The sequence below is a fragment of the Macaca mulatta genome, chromosome 14 (assembly GCF_049350105.2).
Source record: "Macaca mulatta isolate MMU2019108-1 chromosome 14, T2T-MMU8v2.0, whole genome shotgun sequence".
Taxonomy (NCBI): Eukaryota; Metazoa; Chordata; class Mammalia; order Primates; family Cercopithecidae; genus Macaca; species Macaca mulatta.
The window spans coordinates 15,883,563-15,902,850 of NC_133419.1; the positions used below are offsets into that span (position 1 = coordinate 15,883,563).

Here is a 19,288-nt window from a genome sequence, read left to right on the forward strand (position 1 = left end):
AGACCCACCCTGTCTCAGTGTTCTTGTCCACTAAGCTGTGAAGCAGCCGCTAGCCAGGAGCCCGCATGACAGCAAATGTGATAATGCTGTTATACGTAACCTATGAGTAGTGTCAGGAGAACAGAGTTGAGGAAGGAATTTGTTTTGAGGGCAGGGGAGAAGGTTGATAAATCCTATTGATTCAGATTTGGAAATGTATCTTAGGTCTCTTTCCTCTTCTCTGTTTTTTATTATTTTATTTATTTATTTAAAGACAGTCTTGCTCTGTTGCCCTGGGTGGAGTGCATTGGCGTGATCTCAGCTCACTGCAACCTCCGCCCCCGAGGCTCAAGTGATTCTCGCACCTCAGCCTCCTGAGTAGCTGGGATGACAGGCATACACCACCACTCCTGGCTATTTTGTTTGTTTGTTTTGTACTTTTTGTAGAGACAGGGTTTTGCCATGTTGCCCAGGCTGGCCTTGAACTCCTGGGCTCAAGAGATCTGCCCGCGTTGGCCTCCCAAAGTGTTGGGATTATAGACTTGAGTCACCATGCCCGACCTATTTTTTATTATTTTAAATGTGAATCATTTTTGTTTGCTTGTTTCTTCTTTTTCTTTGTTTTTTCTTTATTTCTTCTAAAAACAAAACAAAACAAAACAGGATTCATGTGCAGAATGTGCAGGTTTGTCACATATGTATACGTGTGCCATGGTGGTTTGCTGCACCTGTTGTCCCATCCTCTAAATTCCCTCCCCTCACCCCCCACCCCCCACTCCTCAACAGGCCCTGGTGTGTGAAGTTCCCCTCTCTGTGTCCATGTGTTTTCAATGTTCAACTCCCATTTATGAGTGAGAACATGCAGTTTTCTATTCCCGTGTTTTTGGTTTTCTGTTCCTGTGTTAGCTTGCTGAGGATGATGGCTTCCAGCTTCATCCATGTACCTGCAAAGAACATGATCTCATTCCTTTTTCCTTTTTTTTTAATTTTTTATTTATTTTTTTTTGAGACAGTTTCGCTCTTTTTGCCCAGGCTGGAATGCAATGGCGCCATCTCTGCTTACCACAACCTCTGCCTCCCAGATTCAAGTGATTCTTCTGCTTCAGCCTCCTGAGTAGCTGGGATTACAGGCACGTACTGCCACGCCCGGATAATTTTGTATTTTTAGTAGAGACAGGGTTTCTCCATGTTGGTGAGGCTGGTCTCAAACTCCCGACCTCAGGTGATCCGCTCGCCTCCGCCTCCCAAAGTGCTAAGATTATAGGCATGAACCACCATACCTGGCCTCATTCCTTTTTATGGCTGCAAAATGTGAACTATTATGGTGGTCTCCTACTGCTTTAAGGTTTCTGTCCTTTCCAGTATATCCTCCATTAATTAAACACAAAAACCTGACGATAACTCTCGCCTTCATTAAAAACAAACAAAACCGGCCGGGCGCGGTGGCTCACACCTGTAATCCCAGCACTTTGGGAGACCAAGACGGGCGGATCACAAGGTCAGGAGATCGAGACCATCCTGGCTAACCCGGTGAAACCCTGTCTCTACTAAAAAATACAAAAAACTAGCCGGGTGAAGTGGTGGGCGCCTGCAGTCCCAGCTACACGGGAGGCTGAGGCAGGAGAATGGCGTAAACCCAGGAGGCGGAGCTTGCAGTGAGCTGAGATCCGGCCACTGCACTCCAGCCTGGGTGACAGAGCAAGACTCCGTCTCAGAAAAAAAAAAAAAAAAGAAAAGAATAGAAAAAAAAAAAAAATCAGCCCGGGGGTGATTCGTGCCTGTAATCCCAGTTACTTGGGAGGCTGAGGCATGAGAATTGCTTGAACCTTGGAGGCAGACGTTGCAGTGAGCTGAGATTGTGCCACTGTACTCCAAACTGGGCAACAGAGCTGGAATCTGTCAAAAAAAAAAAAAAAAAAAAAAAAGAAATGAAGGAAATCTGTCGTTCCCACAAGAAGGGATAGCAGGTAGAAAGACTGGGAGGTGTGAAACCAGCTGGCTGGCTCTTCATTGCACATATGCTGAGTGCCCCTTAGGTGCGGGTGCTGTTCTGGGCGCTGGGATACACAGCAGTGAATGAACACACCAAATGAGGCCTGTGTCCTCATGTAGCAGGCAGTCCAACCCCATGGAAATGTGGGTTGGGATGAGGAAGAGCAAGTGTTCCAGCCATGGGGGTCCATGGACCACTAGAGTCTCATGGAAAGGGTCCATGAAAATCTTGAAATGTGAATGTCAATGAGTGTGTGTGTCCATGTTCACGCAAGCATTTTTGTCGAGAGTAGATCAATAACATCTTTATTCTTTTTTTGTTTGTTTGTTTTGAGACAGGGTCTCTGTCGCCCAGGCTTAAGTGCAGTGGCGAGATTTTGGCTCACTGCAGCCTCGACCTGCCAGGCTCAGGGATCATCCTACCTCAGCCTCCCCAGTAGCTGAGACTACAGGCACATGCCACCATGCTCAGCTAAATTTTTTGTAGAAATAGGGGTCTCACTATGTTGACCAGGTAGGTCTTGAACTCCTGGGCTCAAGTGATCCTCCTGCCTCAGCCTCCCAAAATGCTGGGATTACAGGCATGAGCCACTGCCACCGCGCCCACTGTCTTTTGTATTCTCAAAGGGATCCATGACCCTCCTAGCTTAGAAAGTTGACTCTAGGGCCCCCTGTGCAGAGCTGAGGAGTTTGACCTTGATCTGGAAGTTCTGGGAGGCAGTACTGCATTTTAAGAAGTTAAACCGTCAGAGCCTGACGTGTGCTTTGGCCAGCGAGAACTCCTTGTGCCTTTCCCACTGCTAAGCCTTTGCTCTTGCCGTTCTCCTTCTGGGAGGGGCCATACTTAAATGCCAGGCCGACCTGACTCTGCATCCTACCTCTAACCTTGCTCCAGCTGCAAGCCTACAGTTTTCTCCCTCTGTGAAAAGCTATGAGGTTCAAGTGAGACCATGATGTCTTCAGGAATTAATAACAATATTTTTATTTTAAAAAATGCCCTGTCTATGGTAGCCATTAGTTCCTCTCTTGGCTTGGTGGCTCATCTGTTCAGGGGTTCCCTTTTATCAAAGGCCTTCTTGGAGCTTTCTGTAGTCACTCTTGTTTTGTTTTTGAGACAGAGTCTCACTCTGTCACCCAGGCTGGAGTGCAGTGGCATGATCTTGGCTCACTGCAGCCTCCATCTCTCCAGGTCTAGTGATCCTCCCACCTCAGCCTATTGGGTAGCTGAGACTGCAGGTGCACGCCACCATGCCTGGCTATTTTTTTTTTCTTTTTTGTAGAGATGGGATTTCACCATGTTGTCCAGGTTGGTCTGGAACTCCTGAGCTCAAGCGATCCTCCTGCCTTGGCCTCCCAAAGTGCTGGAATTACAGGCATGAGCCACCACACCTGGTCACCACTATCACTTTTTTTTTTTTAATTTTAATTTTAATTTTAAGTTCTGGGGTACATGTGCAGAATGTGCAGGCTTGTTACATAGGTAAATGTGTGCCATGGTGGTTTATTGCATCTATCAATCCATCACCTAGGTATTAAGCCCAGCATGCATTAGCAGCACTCTTAACACACAATTAAACTCACATGTAATGAGATTACTTCTCATTACTCCACACCATAGTAGTCTATTTTACAGATGAGGAAACTGAGGCTCAGGGAGGCTGAGAGATTTACCTGGAGTCAATCAATTATTGATCTGGAAGCGTCCGATCACCAGGTCTTCTGAAATAATGACAGCAGCAACAATTAACATTATGCTTACTATGCCAAATGCTATGCTCAGCATTTTACCTGCATCACAATCCTGATTCCTTTGGGCAGTTAGGTTCCGTTTTAACCGAATTTAGGGAGGAGGAAGCAGAGGCTCCGAGAGGTAACTTGCCCTAGGTACCCAGGGTAGTCAGTTGAAACGTCAAGACTCAGACCTCGATCTGACTAACTCCAAAGAAACCCGTGCCATTCTGCCTCGGAAAACACTGCTCCCAGCTGCACAGTTCAAAACCCCACCCAAGCCGGCCCTGAATCGCTGTCAGTCGGCTTCAGCCGAATCGCACTTTGTTTTGAACGATACAGAGGGCGCTGCCTGACGTCAGTCTGGGGGCTTGGGGGAGAAGATGGGGGTCCAGGGTGGAAGTGTAGGTGCTGGGGCTGTGCCAGAGGGAGAGTGTCCGGGACCAGCGGGCGAGTCACGTGCGCGTGAAACTCGACCTAAGGGGAGGGGAAGGGAAGGGAGCCCCCGCCCCCACCTCGGGGCGCAGCTCTGGACGCGTGTAAATACAACTATCAACTCCGCAGATCCACTTCTTCCAAGCCCGGCTTCGCAGACATCTGGCCCCCGGCGGGTTCCCAGTTCCCCCGCTTCTTCCGAGGGGACAGCGGAGGGGAGGCCACCGGGCTGTCAGGCTGAAACTCCGTGGCAGCCGGGTCCCGCACGCAGAGAAGACCCCAGCGCGGGAGCGGCTCAGGGCTGGGCCCCCGGGACTCCGGACGCGCCGCGAAAGCGTTGCGCTCCCCGAGCCGTCCGCTGCTGCTGGCTGCTCATTTGCCGGTGACCGGAGGTGAGCAGCGTGGGCAGGGAGGAGGGGGCGCGTAGGGTCTCCGTCTGTGCGTCCGCTGAAAGACACCCAGGCCGGCTCCCGCTGACACTGCCAGGTTCCCCAAGGACAGCCCGTTACTTGCGCCCGTGGTCCGGCGGCACAGTGTCCAGTCTTGCCAAGCAGGTCCTTCCCTTTTCTTTTCTCTGATCCCTCCGACTCTTCTTTTCCTCCCAGGCCCCCGCTTGCTGCACTTCCTCTGCTTAGAGCTGCGCATTTGCCAGAGTTCCAGCGGACCTCCGGGAGCGCTTAAACCCAAAGCCCCATTTCACAGATGAGAATACCGAGACCCCCTGGAAGAAGTGACTGGTGCTTCCTCCGCTCGCTCTGGGTCTTTCTTGCCCTTCTCCTCTCCGCTTTCCTCGGTCTCACCCCGGTTGTAGCTCCCCGCCCCCGCGCCGCCCGCGTTCCCTATCCTCCCGCCGAGGCTGCAGCGGCCGTGGCGGGGGGAGCTGGGGCTCCTTCCCTCCCTCTGGTAAACACACCCGCCCGCCAGCCCATCCGCCACCGCTGCCCTTATAAAGTCAGCAGCCGCCAGACTTCCTGCCGAAGTCCCAGCCCCCTCCCAGGGCTGGAGGGGGCAGGTGGGTTCCGAGGTGCAAAGCCTGGTGCCCCGCGCCCTGCGGAGTGAGTGAGGGGCGCGCAGGGGAGGAGGGAACTGGGGAGAGCCCGTCCTGGGTCACACTCCACGTGGCAGCTGTTGGCTTGGCCGGAGAGACTCTAGGGTCGTGGGTCGCCTGATACGGAAAGGGAGAGAGCTTGTTGTCGCCCGGCCCCAGAGGGGAGGAGAGGTCTTGGAGGGGCAACTGGAAGATGGGGTCGTAGGGTAGCCTGGAACTTGCCCTTCTTCCTGCAACTTCTAGGGGTCTTTCCTGGCGCGAGAATCCGGACATGGGCCAGCGGTGCTTCAGAGCGCGCTCTGCCTCTTGCTGCCCTCTGGGGGCTTGGGCAAATGCGGTCTTGCTCCCCAGCAGCCCGGCCCTGCGTGCCCTGGCCTGGGTGGGAGAACCCGGCAGCCTGCCAGGAAGCTGCGGCGCGCAGACAGGACCTTCCTTGTTTCCGATAGTGGCCCAGCGGGAGCCTCGTGCCGCGTGCACCCCTGGCACTGCTAGTGTGCGCGGAGCCAGCTCCGTGGCACCGGCTGGGAAACCCAGGGCTCTATGGGGCCCCCATGAGGGGCTCCTCGAGGGCTGGCCCGAGAGGTCTCGGGTGCCACCATGATGCAGGACCCCTCCCTGGGGCCACTGGGGGGCCCTTCACCCAGCGCTCTGTTTCTGTGCAGGCTCGCGGCCAGCATGGCCCCCACGCTGCAACAGGCGTACCGGAGGCGCTGGTGGATGGCCTGTACGGCTGTGCTGGAGAACCTCTTTTTCTCTGCTGTGCTCCTGGGCTGGGGCTCCCTGCTGATCATGCTGAAGAACGAGGGCTTCTATTCCAGCATGTGCCCAGGTATGCCTGAAAATGGGCTGGGTGGGCTCTGGGGAGGGATGGCAAAGGGGTAGGTGGAAGCCGGAGAAGGTTAGGTGGCCAGGTGGGCCAGGTTAGGTGCAGAAAGCAGGGTCTGCAGTTGGACAGCCTCACTTCTCGACCTCTTCAAACTTCAGGGGAAGGATGGGTGGCACTCTGCCCACTCTATCTCGTTTATCCAATCCAGTGGTCACTGAATGCCAGGTGTCCTGCTGGGCATCCAGACCCTGGGACTAATAGGCAGAGTCCTAAGCCTCTGACAGCCCCAGGCCTAGAGCTCTTTGAAGGAGAACTGCTGGGAGAGGAATTTCTTAATAAGCCTATCATAAGACAAGGGAGAACTGCACAAAGTGGAGTATGAATGTAAAGGGCCCCACATTCTTCCCTTTTCAGGACCTGGGAGTCCCCAGGTTTTCACATTACTCATTTGGACAAAGTTACATAGCCTTATTTCCTCTAGGAGGGCATTGTAGGGGGGCTCTGGTTTCCACTTCAATCACCTTGTGTGAGTGGCCGGGAACCTGGGAGTGGGAATTCTGACACTCTTTGGGAGCAGTAACTACAGCCATAGGCTGTCTGCAGCTGCCTTGGGGCAGGGAGTTACCCCTGCTGGTGTCTGGGACTTGTCTCTGATGGGTGTCTTCCTATTCTGGGAAGGAGAGAGCTGTGCTGACAAGCTCTGCCTAAGGAAATGGAATTTGGCTCTCCTCTCTTTTTATCCCCTTTCCACAACCTCCGTGTTATGGAGTAAGCTTGGAAGGAAGGTTAGCTTGGATTTGAATCCCAGCTTCCATCACTTTTATCAGTTGGTGACTTTGGTGAGTTCCTTAAGCACTGAGCTTCAGTTGCCTGGTCTTCAGAATGGGGATAATAATATCGATTCCAGGGGAGTGCTGTGAAAGTCCACAGTGCTTAATAAATATTAGTGTCCTTCTGGTTGCTCCTTGCTGCACAGCACCTGATGTGACTATGGGAGAAAACCGATTCCTTGAGGGGTGGAGATGGGGAGGCCTTGATCACTGCTCTGAACAGCAGCTGCTCCACCGCAGGATCTGCCCCATCCAGCCATGGTTATCTGTAAAGATGCAACAGGTGGCACCGAGAGATGGCGACTCTCCCATGCCTCCTGGCCCCAAGTATGGGGTGATAGGGGCTGGAGGAGGTGGGGTTGGCAGCCAGGCTGGGATGGCTGGGTGGGTCGGGAAGAAGAGGCCTGAGATGAAATGATACACATACCAGGGTGGCTGCAAGAACCAAGTGGAGGGCTATTAGGGACCCACATGACATCTAAGTCCCCTGTGAGTTTATCCTGGAGATAGGAGAGACCCTGCCTGCCCTTGACACCTGCCACTGCCTCCCATGTTACTTCTTTTGTTTTCTTTTTTGAGACAAAGTCTCACTCTGTCACCCAGGCTGGAGTGCATTGGCATGATCTTGGTTCACTGCAACCTTCTCCTCCTGGGTTCAAGCGAGCTCATCTGGCTAATTTTTGTATTTTTAGTAGAGATGGGTGTTCACCATGTTGTCCTGGCTGGTCTCGACCTCCTGACCTCAAGTGACCCACCCAGCTCAGCCTCCCACAGTGCTGGGATTATAGACATGAGCCACCACGCTTGGCCTACCCCTTGTGTAACTTCTTCCTGCATTCTCCACCTGGTGCTGGTGGTGTTTCTTTAAAATCAACTTTCTTGAAGATTACATCATACATCTGACAAATTTATATGCCTCAGTACCCACCACACAGTATTTAGAACCCCCCAAAACTCCTGCTTCTCTTTTGAGGGCTCATCCTTCCACCTGCACTTTTAAATATGTAAAATATGTAAAACAGCTTTATTAAGATATAATTTCCATGCCTTACAAGTCACCCATTTCAAATATATAATTTAACGGTTTTAGTGTATTCAGAATAGTGCAACCATCACCAGAGTCCATTTCAGAACAGTTTCTTTATCCCCAAAAGTAACTCTGTACGGATTAGCAGTACTGACTCCTCTCACCCCCACCTCCACCCCCCAAAGCACTAGGCAACCACTCATCTATTTCCTGTCATAGCTTTGCCTGTGATAAAAGTTCGATTTACCTATTCTGAACATTTCATTTAAATGGAATCTTGTAATATGTAGCCTTTTGTGATTGGCTTTTTTCACTTGGCATAATGTTTTCTTTTTTTTTTTTTTTTTTTTTGAGACGGAGTCTTGCTCTGCCACCCAGGCTGGAGTGCAGTGGCCGGATCTCAGCTCACTGCAAGCTCCGCCTCCCGGGTTTACGCCATTCTCCTGCCTCAGCCTCCCGAGTAGCTGGGACTACAGGCGCCCGCCACCTCGCCCAGCTAGTTTTTTGTATTTTTTAGTAGAGACGGGGTTTCACCATGTTAGCCAGGATGGTCTCGATCTCCCGACCTCGTGATCCGCCCTTCTCGGCCTCCCAAAGTGCTGGGATTACAGGCTTGAGCCACCGCGCCCGGCCTGGCATAATGTTTTCAAGGTTCATCCTTGTAGCATGTATCAGGACTTCTTTTTATTGCTCAATAATACTCCATTGTATGGATCAACCAGCATTCTATTGTCAGTTGATGGACATTTGGGTTGTTTTCACGTTTTGGCTATTATGAATAATGGTCTGGCTGGGTGTGGTGGCTCATCTGTAATACACACTCATTTCAAGGCCAAGGCAGGAGGATCACTTGAGGCCAGGAGTTTGAATCTGCAGAGAGCTATGATTGCGCCACTGCACTCCAGCCTGGGCCACAGAGTGAGACCCAAATGTTCTTCTGGATTTTTTTTTTTGAGACAGGGTCTCACTCTGTGACCCAGGCTGGAGTGCAGCGGTGCAATCACAATTCACTGCAACTTCAACTTCCTGGGCTTAAATGATCCTCCCACCTCAGCCTCCAGAAGAGTTGGGACTACAGGCCCACATCACCACATCCAGCTAATTTTTAAATTTGTTTTGTAGAGACTGGGTCATGCTATGTTGCCAAGACTGGTCTCGAACTCCTGGGCTCAAGTGATCCTCCCTCCTGAGCCTCCCAAAGTGTTGGGATTATAGGCTTGAGCCACCACACCTGGCCCTTGTACAAGTTTTTAATGTCAACATATTCTTTCATTTTTCTTAGGTATTGCTGGTCAATTGTAAAGGTAACTATGTTTAACATTTTGAGGAGCTGCCAAATTGTTTTTCAAAGTGGCTACACTATTTCACATTCTTAAAAATAAATTTTTTTTTCTGAGATGGAGTTTCTCTCTTGTTGCCCAGGCTGGAGTGCAATGGCGCTATCTCAGCTCACGGCAACCTCCGCCTCCTGGGTTCAAGCGATTCTCCTGCCTCAGCCTCCTGAGTAGCTGGAATTACAGGCGCCCGCCACCATGCCCGGCTAATTTTTGTATTTTTAGTAGAGACGGGGTTTCACCATGTTGTCCAGGCTGGTCTCGAAATCCTGACCTCAGGTGATCCACCCCACCTGAGCCTCCCAAAGTGCTGGGATTACAGGCGTGAGCCACTGGGCCCGGCCTCCCTTAAAATTTTTTAAATTTAATTTTAATTTTTTAATTTTTAATTTCTCATATATGTATTTTTAAGACTAGCCAAGTGAAGCAGTGGGAGTGGAGAAGGAACTGGTTTTGATCGATTAGGTGTAAACACCACTGCAGTGGGACCAGCCTATTTTACATTCCTGTTAGCAGTGATGTGTGTTCCACTTTCTTTGTAGCCTGAACAATATGTGTCGTTGCCCATCTTTTTGTATTTTTTATTTTTATTTTTTGAGACGGAGTCTCACTCTGTCGCCCAGGCTGGAATGCAATGGCACGATCTCAGTTCACTGCAACCTCTCCGCCTCCCGGGTTCAAGCAATTCTCTGGTCTCAGCCTCCTGAGTAGATGGGATTACAGGCGTCCACCACCATGCCTGGCTAATTTTTTGTATTTTCAGTAGAGATGGGGTTTCGCCATGTTGGCCAGGCTGGTTTTGAACTCCTGACTTCAAGTGATTTGCCCACCTCAGCCTCCCAAAGTGCTAGGATTACAGGCGTGAGCCACCGCGCCCGGCCTGCCCATCTTTTTTTTTATCATAGCCATCGTAGTGGATGTAAAGAGTATTTTTGTGATTTTGATTTGTGTTTCCCTGCTGACCAATGATGTTGAGCATCTTTTCATGTGCTTATTGGCTTTTGGTATATCTTTGGAGAAAGGTCTATTCAGATCCTTTGCCCGCTTTAAAATTAGGTTATCTTTCTATTACTGAGATGTAAGAGTTCTTTATATTCTAGATATAGGTCTCCTATATATGATTTGCAAAAATGTTTCTTCCATTGCTGGGTTGTCTTTCAGTTTCTTTTGGTGTCCTTTAGTGCACAACAGTTTTTAACATTGAAGTCCAATTTCCTATTTTTCTCTTTTGCCACTTGCGTTTTGGTGTCATGTTTAAGGAACTATTGCCTAATCTCAGGTCACAAAGATTTACACCTGTGTTTTCTTTTTTTTTTTTTTTTGAGACGGAGTCTCGCTCTGTCATCCAGGCTGGAGTGTGGAGTGCAGTGGCACGATCTCGGCTCACTGCAAGCTCCACCTCCTGGGTTCACGCCATTCTCCTGCCTCAGCCTCCCGAGTAGCTGGGACTACAGGCACCCGCTACCGCGCCCGGCTAGTTTTTTGTATTTTTAGTAGAGACCGGGTTTCACCGTGTTAGCCAGGATGGTCTCGATCTCCTGACCTTGTGATCCGCCTGTCTCGGCCTCCCAAAGTACTGGGATTACAGGTGTGAGCCACCACGCCCGGCCTGTGTTTTCTTTCTTTCTTTTTTTTTTTTTTTGAGACGGAATCTCGCTCTGTCGCCCAGGCTGGAGTGTAGTGGCGTAATCTTGGCTCACTGCAGCCTCTGCCTCCTGGATTCAAGCAATTCTCCTGCCTCAGCCTCCTGAGTAGCTGGGACTACAGGCGCCCATCACCATGCCTGGCTAATTTTTGTATTTTTAGTAGAGACAGGGTTTCACCATATTGACCAGGATGGTCTCAGTCTCCTGACCTCGTGATCCACCTGCCTTGGCCTCCCAAAGTGCTGGGATTACAGGTGTGAGCCACCACACCCGGCCTGTGTTTTCATAGAGTTTGGTAGTTTTAACTCTTATAGTTAGATCCTTGATCCATTTTGAGTTGATTTTGTGTATAGTGTGAGATATCCACCGGGTGTTGTAAATTGCCCAGAAGTGGGTATGCTTCTAAATCTGGCTGTTAGGGATTACTAGAGGTGACCACAGTGAATTCCTCTCTTTTTCTCAGAATTAATTTCTTTTCTTTCCTTTTCTTTTCTTTTCTTTTCTTTTCCCTTTCGACAGAGTCTCTGTCACCCAGGCTGGAGTTCAATAGCGTCATCTTGGCTCAGTGCAACCTCTGCCTGCTGGGTTCAAGCAGTTCTCCTGCCTCAGACTCCTGAGTAGCTGGTATTACAGGCATGTACCACCATGCTTGGCTAATTTTTGTATTTTTAGTAAAGACGCAGTTTCACCTGTTGGCTAGGCTTTTCTGAAACTCCCGGCCTCAAGTGATCCATCCGCCTCTACCTCCCAAAGTGCTGGGATTACAGGTGGGAGCCACCGTGCCCGGTCCTTTTCTCAGAATTTATTTGTTGTTTTTTTGTTTTGTTTTCTTTTTGAGATGGGGTCTCACTCTGTCAGCCAGGCAGGAGTGCAGTGGTGCGATCATTGCTGCAGCCTCGAACTTCTGTACTCATGTGATCTTCCCACCTCAGCCTCCTGAGTAGCTAGGATTACAGGCGTGTGCTTCCACACCTGGCTAATTTTTAAAATTTTCCAGGACTTATTTGTCCATTCTTGCAAAGTAGGGTACAACATGCCTATCTCTACCTACCTCTCTTCCCTTCAAGGGACCCCAGCCTTAATCCTTGAGGCTGTCGGGCTGACTGCGGGTGCTGTTCCCTGATCGGCCTCAGTCATGCTGCATGATCAAAAGTGTCTGCTTTCTGCTTCTTGGAACTTTATTCACTTTGGGTGTCAGTCTTCCTCTATAGTGTCCCAAGAACATAGACCAGGAATGTATGTTGCCATAGTGTGTGGCAAGAGGCAGGCTTCCAACTCCGCTATGTGCTGTTGGGTGATTGAAGCCAGTTACTTAATTTTCTTTTTCTTTCTTTCTTTCTTTTCTTATCTCGCTCTGTTGCCCAGGCTGGAGTGTGGTGGTGCGATCTCACCCCACTGCAACCTCCGCCTCCCAGGTTCAAGCGATTCTCCTGCCTCAGACTCCCGAGTAGCTGGGACTGCAGGTGCATACCACCACGCCTGGCTAATTTTTGTAATTTTAGTAAAAATGGTGTTTCACCATATTGGGCAGGCTGGTCTCGACCTCCTGACGTCAGGTAATCCACCTTCCTTGACCTCCTAAAGTGCTGGGATTACAGGCATGAGCCACCGCACCGGCACCTAATTTTCTTAATACCTCAATTACCCCATATGGTAAAATGGGGCCAATAATCCCTACCTTATAGCACTGTTGTGAAAATTAAATGAGAGGAAGCAGATAACATTTCAGACTACAGATGGGATTGTTACTACCTTCTGGACCTGGCTTTGCTGTTATTTGCATATGACCTTATCTTCTCTGGATCTCCATTCTTTCCAAGTCTATAAAACAAACTGGACAATTGTCAACCTTTCTCCCAAAGAACAGTGATGTAAGGATCAAATGATATCATTTAACAAAAATATAAAGAGTTCAACAAATGAGGAACTCATTATTATTATTACAATTATTATTATTTTAGAGATGGGGTCTTGTTCTCTTACCCAGGCTGGAGTCCAGTGGTACAAACACGGCTCAGTGCATCTTCGGCCTCCTGGATACAAGTGATCCTTAGGTCTCATCCCCCTAAGTAGCTGGGACCACAGGCATGTACCACCATGCACGGCTAATTTTTTATTTTTTATTTTTATTTTTTGAGACAGTCTTGCTTCATCACCCAGGCTGGAGTGCAGCAGCGCAATCACTGCTCACTGTAACCTCCGCCTCTCAGGTTCAAGTGATTCTCCTGCCTCAACCTCCCGAGTAGCTGGGATTATGGGCCTGTGTCACCACACCCAGCTAATTTTTTTGTATTTTTGGTAGAGACGGGATTTCTTTTTTTTTTTTTTTTTTTTTTTGAGACGGAGTCTCGCTGTGTCTCCCAGGCTGGAGTGCAGTGGCGTGATCTCGGCTCACTGCAAACTCCGCCTCCCGGGTTCACGCCATTCTCCCGCCTCAGCCTCCCAAGTAGCTGAGACTACAGGCGCCCGCCACCACGCCCGGCTAGTTTTTTGTATTTTTAGTAGAGACGGGGTTTCACCATGTTAGCCAGGATAGTCTCGATCTCCTGACCTCGTGATCCACCCGCCTCGGCCTCCCAAAGTGCTGGGATTACAGGCTTGAGCCACCGCGCCCGGCCTAGATGGGATTTCATCATGTTGCCCAGGCTGGTCTTGAACTCCTGGCCTCAAGTGATCCACCTGTCTTGGCCTCCTAAAGTGCTGGGATTATAGGCATGAGCCTCTGCACCCAGCCTCGGCTAAATTCTTTATTTTTATTTTTTTGTAGAGACAGGTTCTCACTATGTTGTCAGGGCTGGTCTTGAACTCCTGGGCTCAAGTGATCTTCTCACCTTAGCCTGCCAAAGTGCTGGGATTGCAGATGTGAGGCACTGTGCCTGGCCTGGAACTCATTATTGAAGCATTCGCTAATATTGGCTTTGGGGTTACCTGGCCACGTCCTCTGACCTACCTATAAGGGTATCACAGCTAACGGAGCCTCTGTTTCTCAGAATTTAGGCAGAGGCAGTTCAATTTATCACAAACTATATCCAGCATAAGTGCCCAAATAAAACAATTGCTAAAGTTCTTTAGGCATTTACTATTTGTTAGTTAGATATTTAGTACTCACAACAAATCTGTGATACAGATATTATTATTATTAACTCCATTTTATAGAAGAGAAACCTGAAGCTCAGAGATGCTAAGTAACTTGTGTGAGGTCACACAGCTAGTAAATAAAGGGTGGAGTAAAGATTCAGTTTCACACTGGACTCCAGAACCTTTCTACTGGGACTCATGGGAATAATGTGGATGTCCCCAACCTCCAATGGCCCAGGGCTCTCCTGGGGGAATCCAGCCATAGACAAGAAACCAGCCAGAGCCCAATCCTAAGATTTTGTTGTTGTCGTTTGTTTGTTTTTGAGACATGGTCTCACTCAGTCACCAGGCTGGAGTGCAGTAGCATGATCAATGCTCACTGCAACCTTGACCTCCCAGGCTCAAGCAATCCTCCCACCTCAGCCTCCTGAGTAGCTTGGACTACAGGTGCACACCACCACACCTGGCTAATTTTTAAATTTTATTTGATTAATTTATTATTATTTTTTGAGACAGGGTATCACTTTGTCACGCAAGCTGGAGTGCAATGGTGTGGTCTCAGCTCATTGCGGCCTCCACCTCCCAGGTTCAAGTGATCCTCCCACCTCAGCCTCTGGAGTAGCAGGGACTACAGGTGTGCACAACTATGCTCAGCTAATGTTTTTATTTTTTGTATAGATGGAGTCTCACTATGTTGCCAGGGTTAGTCTCAAACTCTTGGACTCAAGCGATCCTCCTGTCTTGGCCTCCCAAAGTGCTGGGATTATAGGCATGAACCACCACCCAACCCCTAAGGTGTTTTTGCTGAATGTGACCTTGTCTGAGGCGGGAAAGGGAAGCATCATGGGGTTAGGAAAGGAACGGTAAGCAGGGAGACAAAGAAAATAGGATCATTTTGTGCGTGTTCGCTGTGCATGTATGTGTGACAGTTCTCAGAGCCAGCCTCTCAGGTGGTTGAGACCACTGTCCCCATTTCCCAGATGAAATAATGGAGCCTCAGAGAGTTTCTGCAGCACAGCTAGTGGAATTAGAATTTGAACCCAGCTCTTCCAGACTCCAGATGCTTCACAACCATCCCATTTTCCATTGTTTCCTAGACCTAGTCATTTGCAGTTCACCTTCATGATTTTACCATTTCTATGTGCCATAGCTACTGTTATTTACTAATAATTCCTTTTGAATCAGTCTACTTAAAAAAAATAGCTTCATTCTAAAGTGTAATATTCTTGGAATACTGAGTTAGCTGTTACCCACCCCCACAAGTTATACATATACATATATGTTTCTCATACGTATATATGTACATATATACATCGTTTTTTATTTTATTTTGTTATTTTATTTTTTATGTTATTTTATTTATTTTATGTTATTTTGTTATTTTATTTTATTTTTTTTGTTAGTTAGTTTTTTTAGATGGAGTCTGTCTCTGCAGCCCAGGCTGGAGTGCAGTGATGTGATCTCAGCTCACTGGAACCTCTGCCTCCCAGGTTCAAGTGATTCTCCTGCCTCAGCCTCTGGAGTAGCTGGGATTACAAGCACCCACCATCACACCCAGCTAATTTTTATATTTTTAGTAGAGACGGTTTCACCATGTTGGCCAGGTGAGTCTTGAACTCCTGATCTCAAGTGATCCACCTGCCTTGGCTTCCCAAAGTGCTGGGATTACAGGTGTGAGCCACTGCGCCTGGCCAATGTATGTTTTAAATAAACATTCAAATAACAATTAACTATGAAACCTTAAAAACTGCTCCATGTTACTTCCTGAACCCATCTTGAGTTCCTACATGCTATGCATACCACATATTAGGAAACACTGCTTTCCCTGGCTTCGAATCCCATCCTGTGCTTTGCTTTATTTGTCTGTAAATGTTGGGGTGGGGGGTTGATGCCAAAGACCTTTTGTTTTTTTTTTTTTGAGATGGAGGTCTCACTCTGTCGCCCAGGCTGGAGTGCAGTGGTGTGATCTCAGCTCATTGTGAGCTCCGCCTCCCGGGTTCACACCATTCTCCTGCTTCAGCCGCCCGAGTAGCTGGGACTACAGGCGCCCGCCGCCACGTCCAGCAAATTTTTTTTTTGTATTTTTTTAGTAGAGATGGGGTTTCACCGTGTTAGCCAGGATGGTCTCGATCTCCTGACCTTGTGATCCGCCCGCCTCGGCCTCCCAAAGTGCTGGGATTACAGGCGTGAGCCACCGCGCCTGGCCCCGCCGAAGACCTTTTCTGTTGTCATTAACATGGACACAGCTCTAAGAGGTCTTGGCATCTTGGGCTGGCTCCCCTCTTAGTTCGGAATCTGGATTTTATCCAACTGCTCAGAGTGATCAAGCCTTATGAATGAACTCATTGGTGAAACTCATAAAAGGCTGATCCATAAAACAGGAATGGATGTATGAATTGACACTAAGTCATTAGCAGTTCATGGGACTGGATTCTCCTTTAGTGGAAGAGCACATGTCCTTTCTGGCACTGACGTGTGCTTGAGAAACTTACTAAGCAAACTGGCCCATGTAACACAGAGGCCCTTTGGTGCAGTGGAAAACTGTTGACTTTGGAAATTATCTTGAGTTTGAATCTGAGCCTGCCTGTTAAAAGCTGGGTAACTGAATTGCTTTGCATCTTGGATCTTTTACCATTTATAAAATGAGGACCATTGTACTCAACTTTTAGGGTTGTTGCAAGGTTTAAATGGGATTCTCTATAGAAAATACTAGCATGAAGTAGGTGTTAATTTGCATGCTAGTGGGATTGTTTGTGAGGGAAATTGTCATTTGATTATCAAACACTTAGGAACAGGAACAGTGTCTAATTCAGGGACTGCAAATGGAAATGCCAGTTGGGGCCAGGCATTTGCTAATAATTGGGTAAAGCAGGGCAGGTGTAGGATAGCAAATGTATGGGAATTAAAAGAGGTGAGGACGTGTATGACCTTGAGAAGGCAAGCCCTGGCAAAAAGGATGGCCTCCACTCAGCTACAGTCATGCCCAGATCTTCTAAGTTTTTAAAGAGAAGACAAAAATCTGGATTTTTATGTGATAACTCCTGAATTTAAACTGGCACCCAATTATAATTTACAACACTATAAGGATGGATCAACATTGCCAACCAAGCAAAACATGAATGGGGGCCATTTCTTGTCACCGGTGTGCAGCTTCTGGTCTAAATCATTTTTGCATTTCTTTTAGCTTTACACATTGTCCCAACACAGTGCTGGTGTATAGTAAATATCTAGTAAGTGGGTGTAGAATGAATAAACCAATGCAGATAAACCTGTAGAGAGGCCGGGCACAGTTGCTCATGTCTCTAATCCCAGCACTTTGGGAGGTCCAGGCAGGCAGATCACTTGGGCCCAGGAGTTCGAGACCAGCCTGGGCAACATGTTGAAACCCCGTCTCTAGAAAAAATACAAAAACTAGCCAGATGTGGTGGCGTGCACCTGTAGACACACCTACTCAGGAGGCTGAGGTGGGGGTATCACTTGAGCTCGGGAGGTCAAGGCTACAGTGAGCTTGGAAGTCAAAGGCGCAATGAGCTGTAATTGCACCATTGCACTCCAGTCTGGGTGACAGAGTGAGACCCTGTCTCAAAAAAAAAAAAAAAACAACACCTGTAGAGAAATGAACAGTGATCACAAAGATCACTAAATTATAGGGCTAGCCTGATACCCAAAGGCTGTGTGGTCCAACCCCCTAAGTGCTTCCTGGAGGTGTCTGAGCACTTTCCCCACCTCCTTGGCAGCTGGTACTAAAGAAGACTCTCTGTTGCCCAGGACGGTTCCTTCCCTGGTTGGTCAGCACTCAGGATCTGCCAGGCCTTTGTGTTCTTCCTTATGTTAACACACAGATCCCTTTACCCTTACTCTTCTGCCGCCTGCACGCCCTTTGGATACATAAAGTCAGGTTGTTTTCACCACTGAGGGCAGATGTTCTATACCACCCCCTCGTATCCAGGCATTGTCACATCCCCTTTTCCCCTTGTTGGTTTTTTTGTTTGTTTTCTTTTTCTTTCTTTCTTTCTTTTTTTTTTTTTTTGAGACAGGGCCTTGCTCTGTCACCCAGGCTGGAGTGCAATGGTATGATCACGGCTCACTGCAGCCTTGACCTCCCGGGCTCAAGCAGTCCTCCCACCTCAGCCTCCCGGGTAGCTGGAACTACAGACATGCATCACCATGCTCGGCTAATTTTTAAAATACGTTTTGTAAAGACAAGGTTTCCCAGTGTTGCTCAGGCTGGTCTTGAACTCCTGGGCTCAAGAGATGCACCCACCTTGGCCTCCCAAAGTCCTGGGATTACAGGTGTGAGCTGCTGCATCTGGCCTGGTTTGTTCTTTTAGCAGCACCTGTCACTCTAGAGCTGAGAACTTCCTGTCTCATGCAGTGTGGATGCCCAGCTCCTAGAGTACATGCTTACCACATGACCCACCAGGAGGGTCAGCTACCCCTTCGTCAGATCCTTCAGGAGCACTTTCTCTGGGCCAGGCACTGTGCAAAGCTCTTGGTTTACTGTCTCCAGTTGAATCCTCCTAAGCAGGTCATGGGTTAGGCATTCTTTGGTCCAGTTTACAGACAAGGAGGAAGTTACTTGGTCAAGGGGCACAGCTAGTAAGGCTGGTGGTGGGAATTCAGACCCTGGTCTGTCTGCCTGCCCCAGGTGTACCCAGAGTTTGCCCTTGGCAATGCTGCCAAGTGACAAATTGGAGGCCTGGGGCAGCCACCTCATGACTCACTGAGCACTGAGTAAAGCGAAGCAACCCTTTATCTCCTATCACTAGCTTTTCTCCTTAACTTGTCACAACTCCGAGTTGGCGGTTTACCGTTAAGGACAAGTCCTCCAGGTGGACTTTTAGAGGGGACTGGAGGGCAGTGACTGGTCCTCGTTCTCTACCTCAGCTATCACCTGGGGAATGGGATAACTGTATTAACTGACTCATGGGGCTGTTATGTTTAGAATAGTGCCTGGAACACAGTTAAGTGCTCAGTAAGTGTTAGTAATTATTTTTCAGACTATCATTTATCGGGAAAGCGTCCTCTAAGTTTTAGTGAATTCTTTCTAAATGTCTTTTATTTTTTTGTATTTAGAGATGGAGTTTTACCGTGTTGCCCAGGCTGGTCTCAAACTTGTAGGCTCAAGCGATCTGCCTGTCTCAGCCTCCCAAAGTGGTGGGATTACAGGCATGCACTACCACGCCTGGCCATTTTAATGAATTCTTGTTATAGCCATTAGAGCACCACTCACTGCCTTTGCCTTTGCCTCTAGATATGGGGGCACTTCTTGTTGGGGGTCCACAACCCCCTAAGCTTGGACACTGAGTGCATATTACAACTTGGTAAATACTTTTATGTCCAGTATTTCATTTGAGCTAGTTGA

At 48.6% G+C, this 19,288-nt stretch overlaps 1 protein-coding gene across 9 annotated transcripts in view; it reads left to right on the forward strand.

Annotated features, from left to right (window-relative positions):
• The first annotated feature begins 4,320 nt into the window (after positions 1-4,320).
• Positions 4,321-19,288, forward strand: part of SLC43A1 (solute carrier family 43 member 1) — a 31,587-nt gene continuing 16,619 nt past the window's right edge. For 5 of the 9 annotated variants that reach the window (XR_013403799.1, XR_013403800.1, XM_028833409.2 and 2 more), the window contains exons 1-2: positions 4,587-5,189; positions 5,845-6,011. Coding sequence is in view for 7 of the 9 variants with exons in the window: in XM_028833409.2 (XP_028689242.2) it covers positions 4,837-5,189; positions 5,845-6,011 (520 nt within the window). In the remaining 2 variants the exon portion in view is untranslated. Of the gene's footprint in view, positions 4,527-4,586; positions 5,190-5,844; positions 6,012-19,288 lie in introns of those variants that run through there. The other 4 variants (XM_077962808.1, XM_077962807.1, XM_001102495.5 and 1 more) reach the window with 3 other exon arrangements.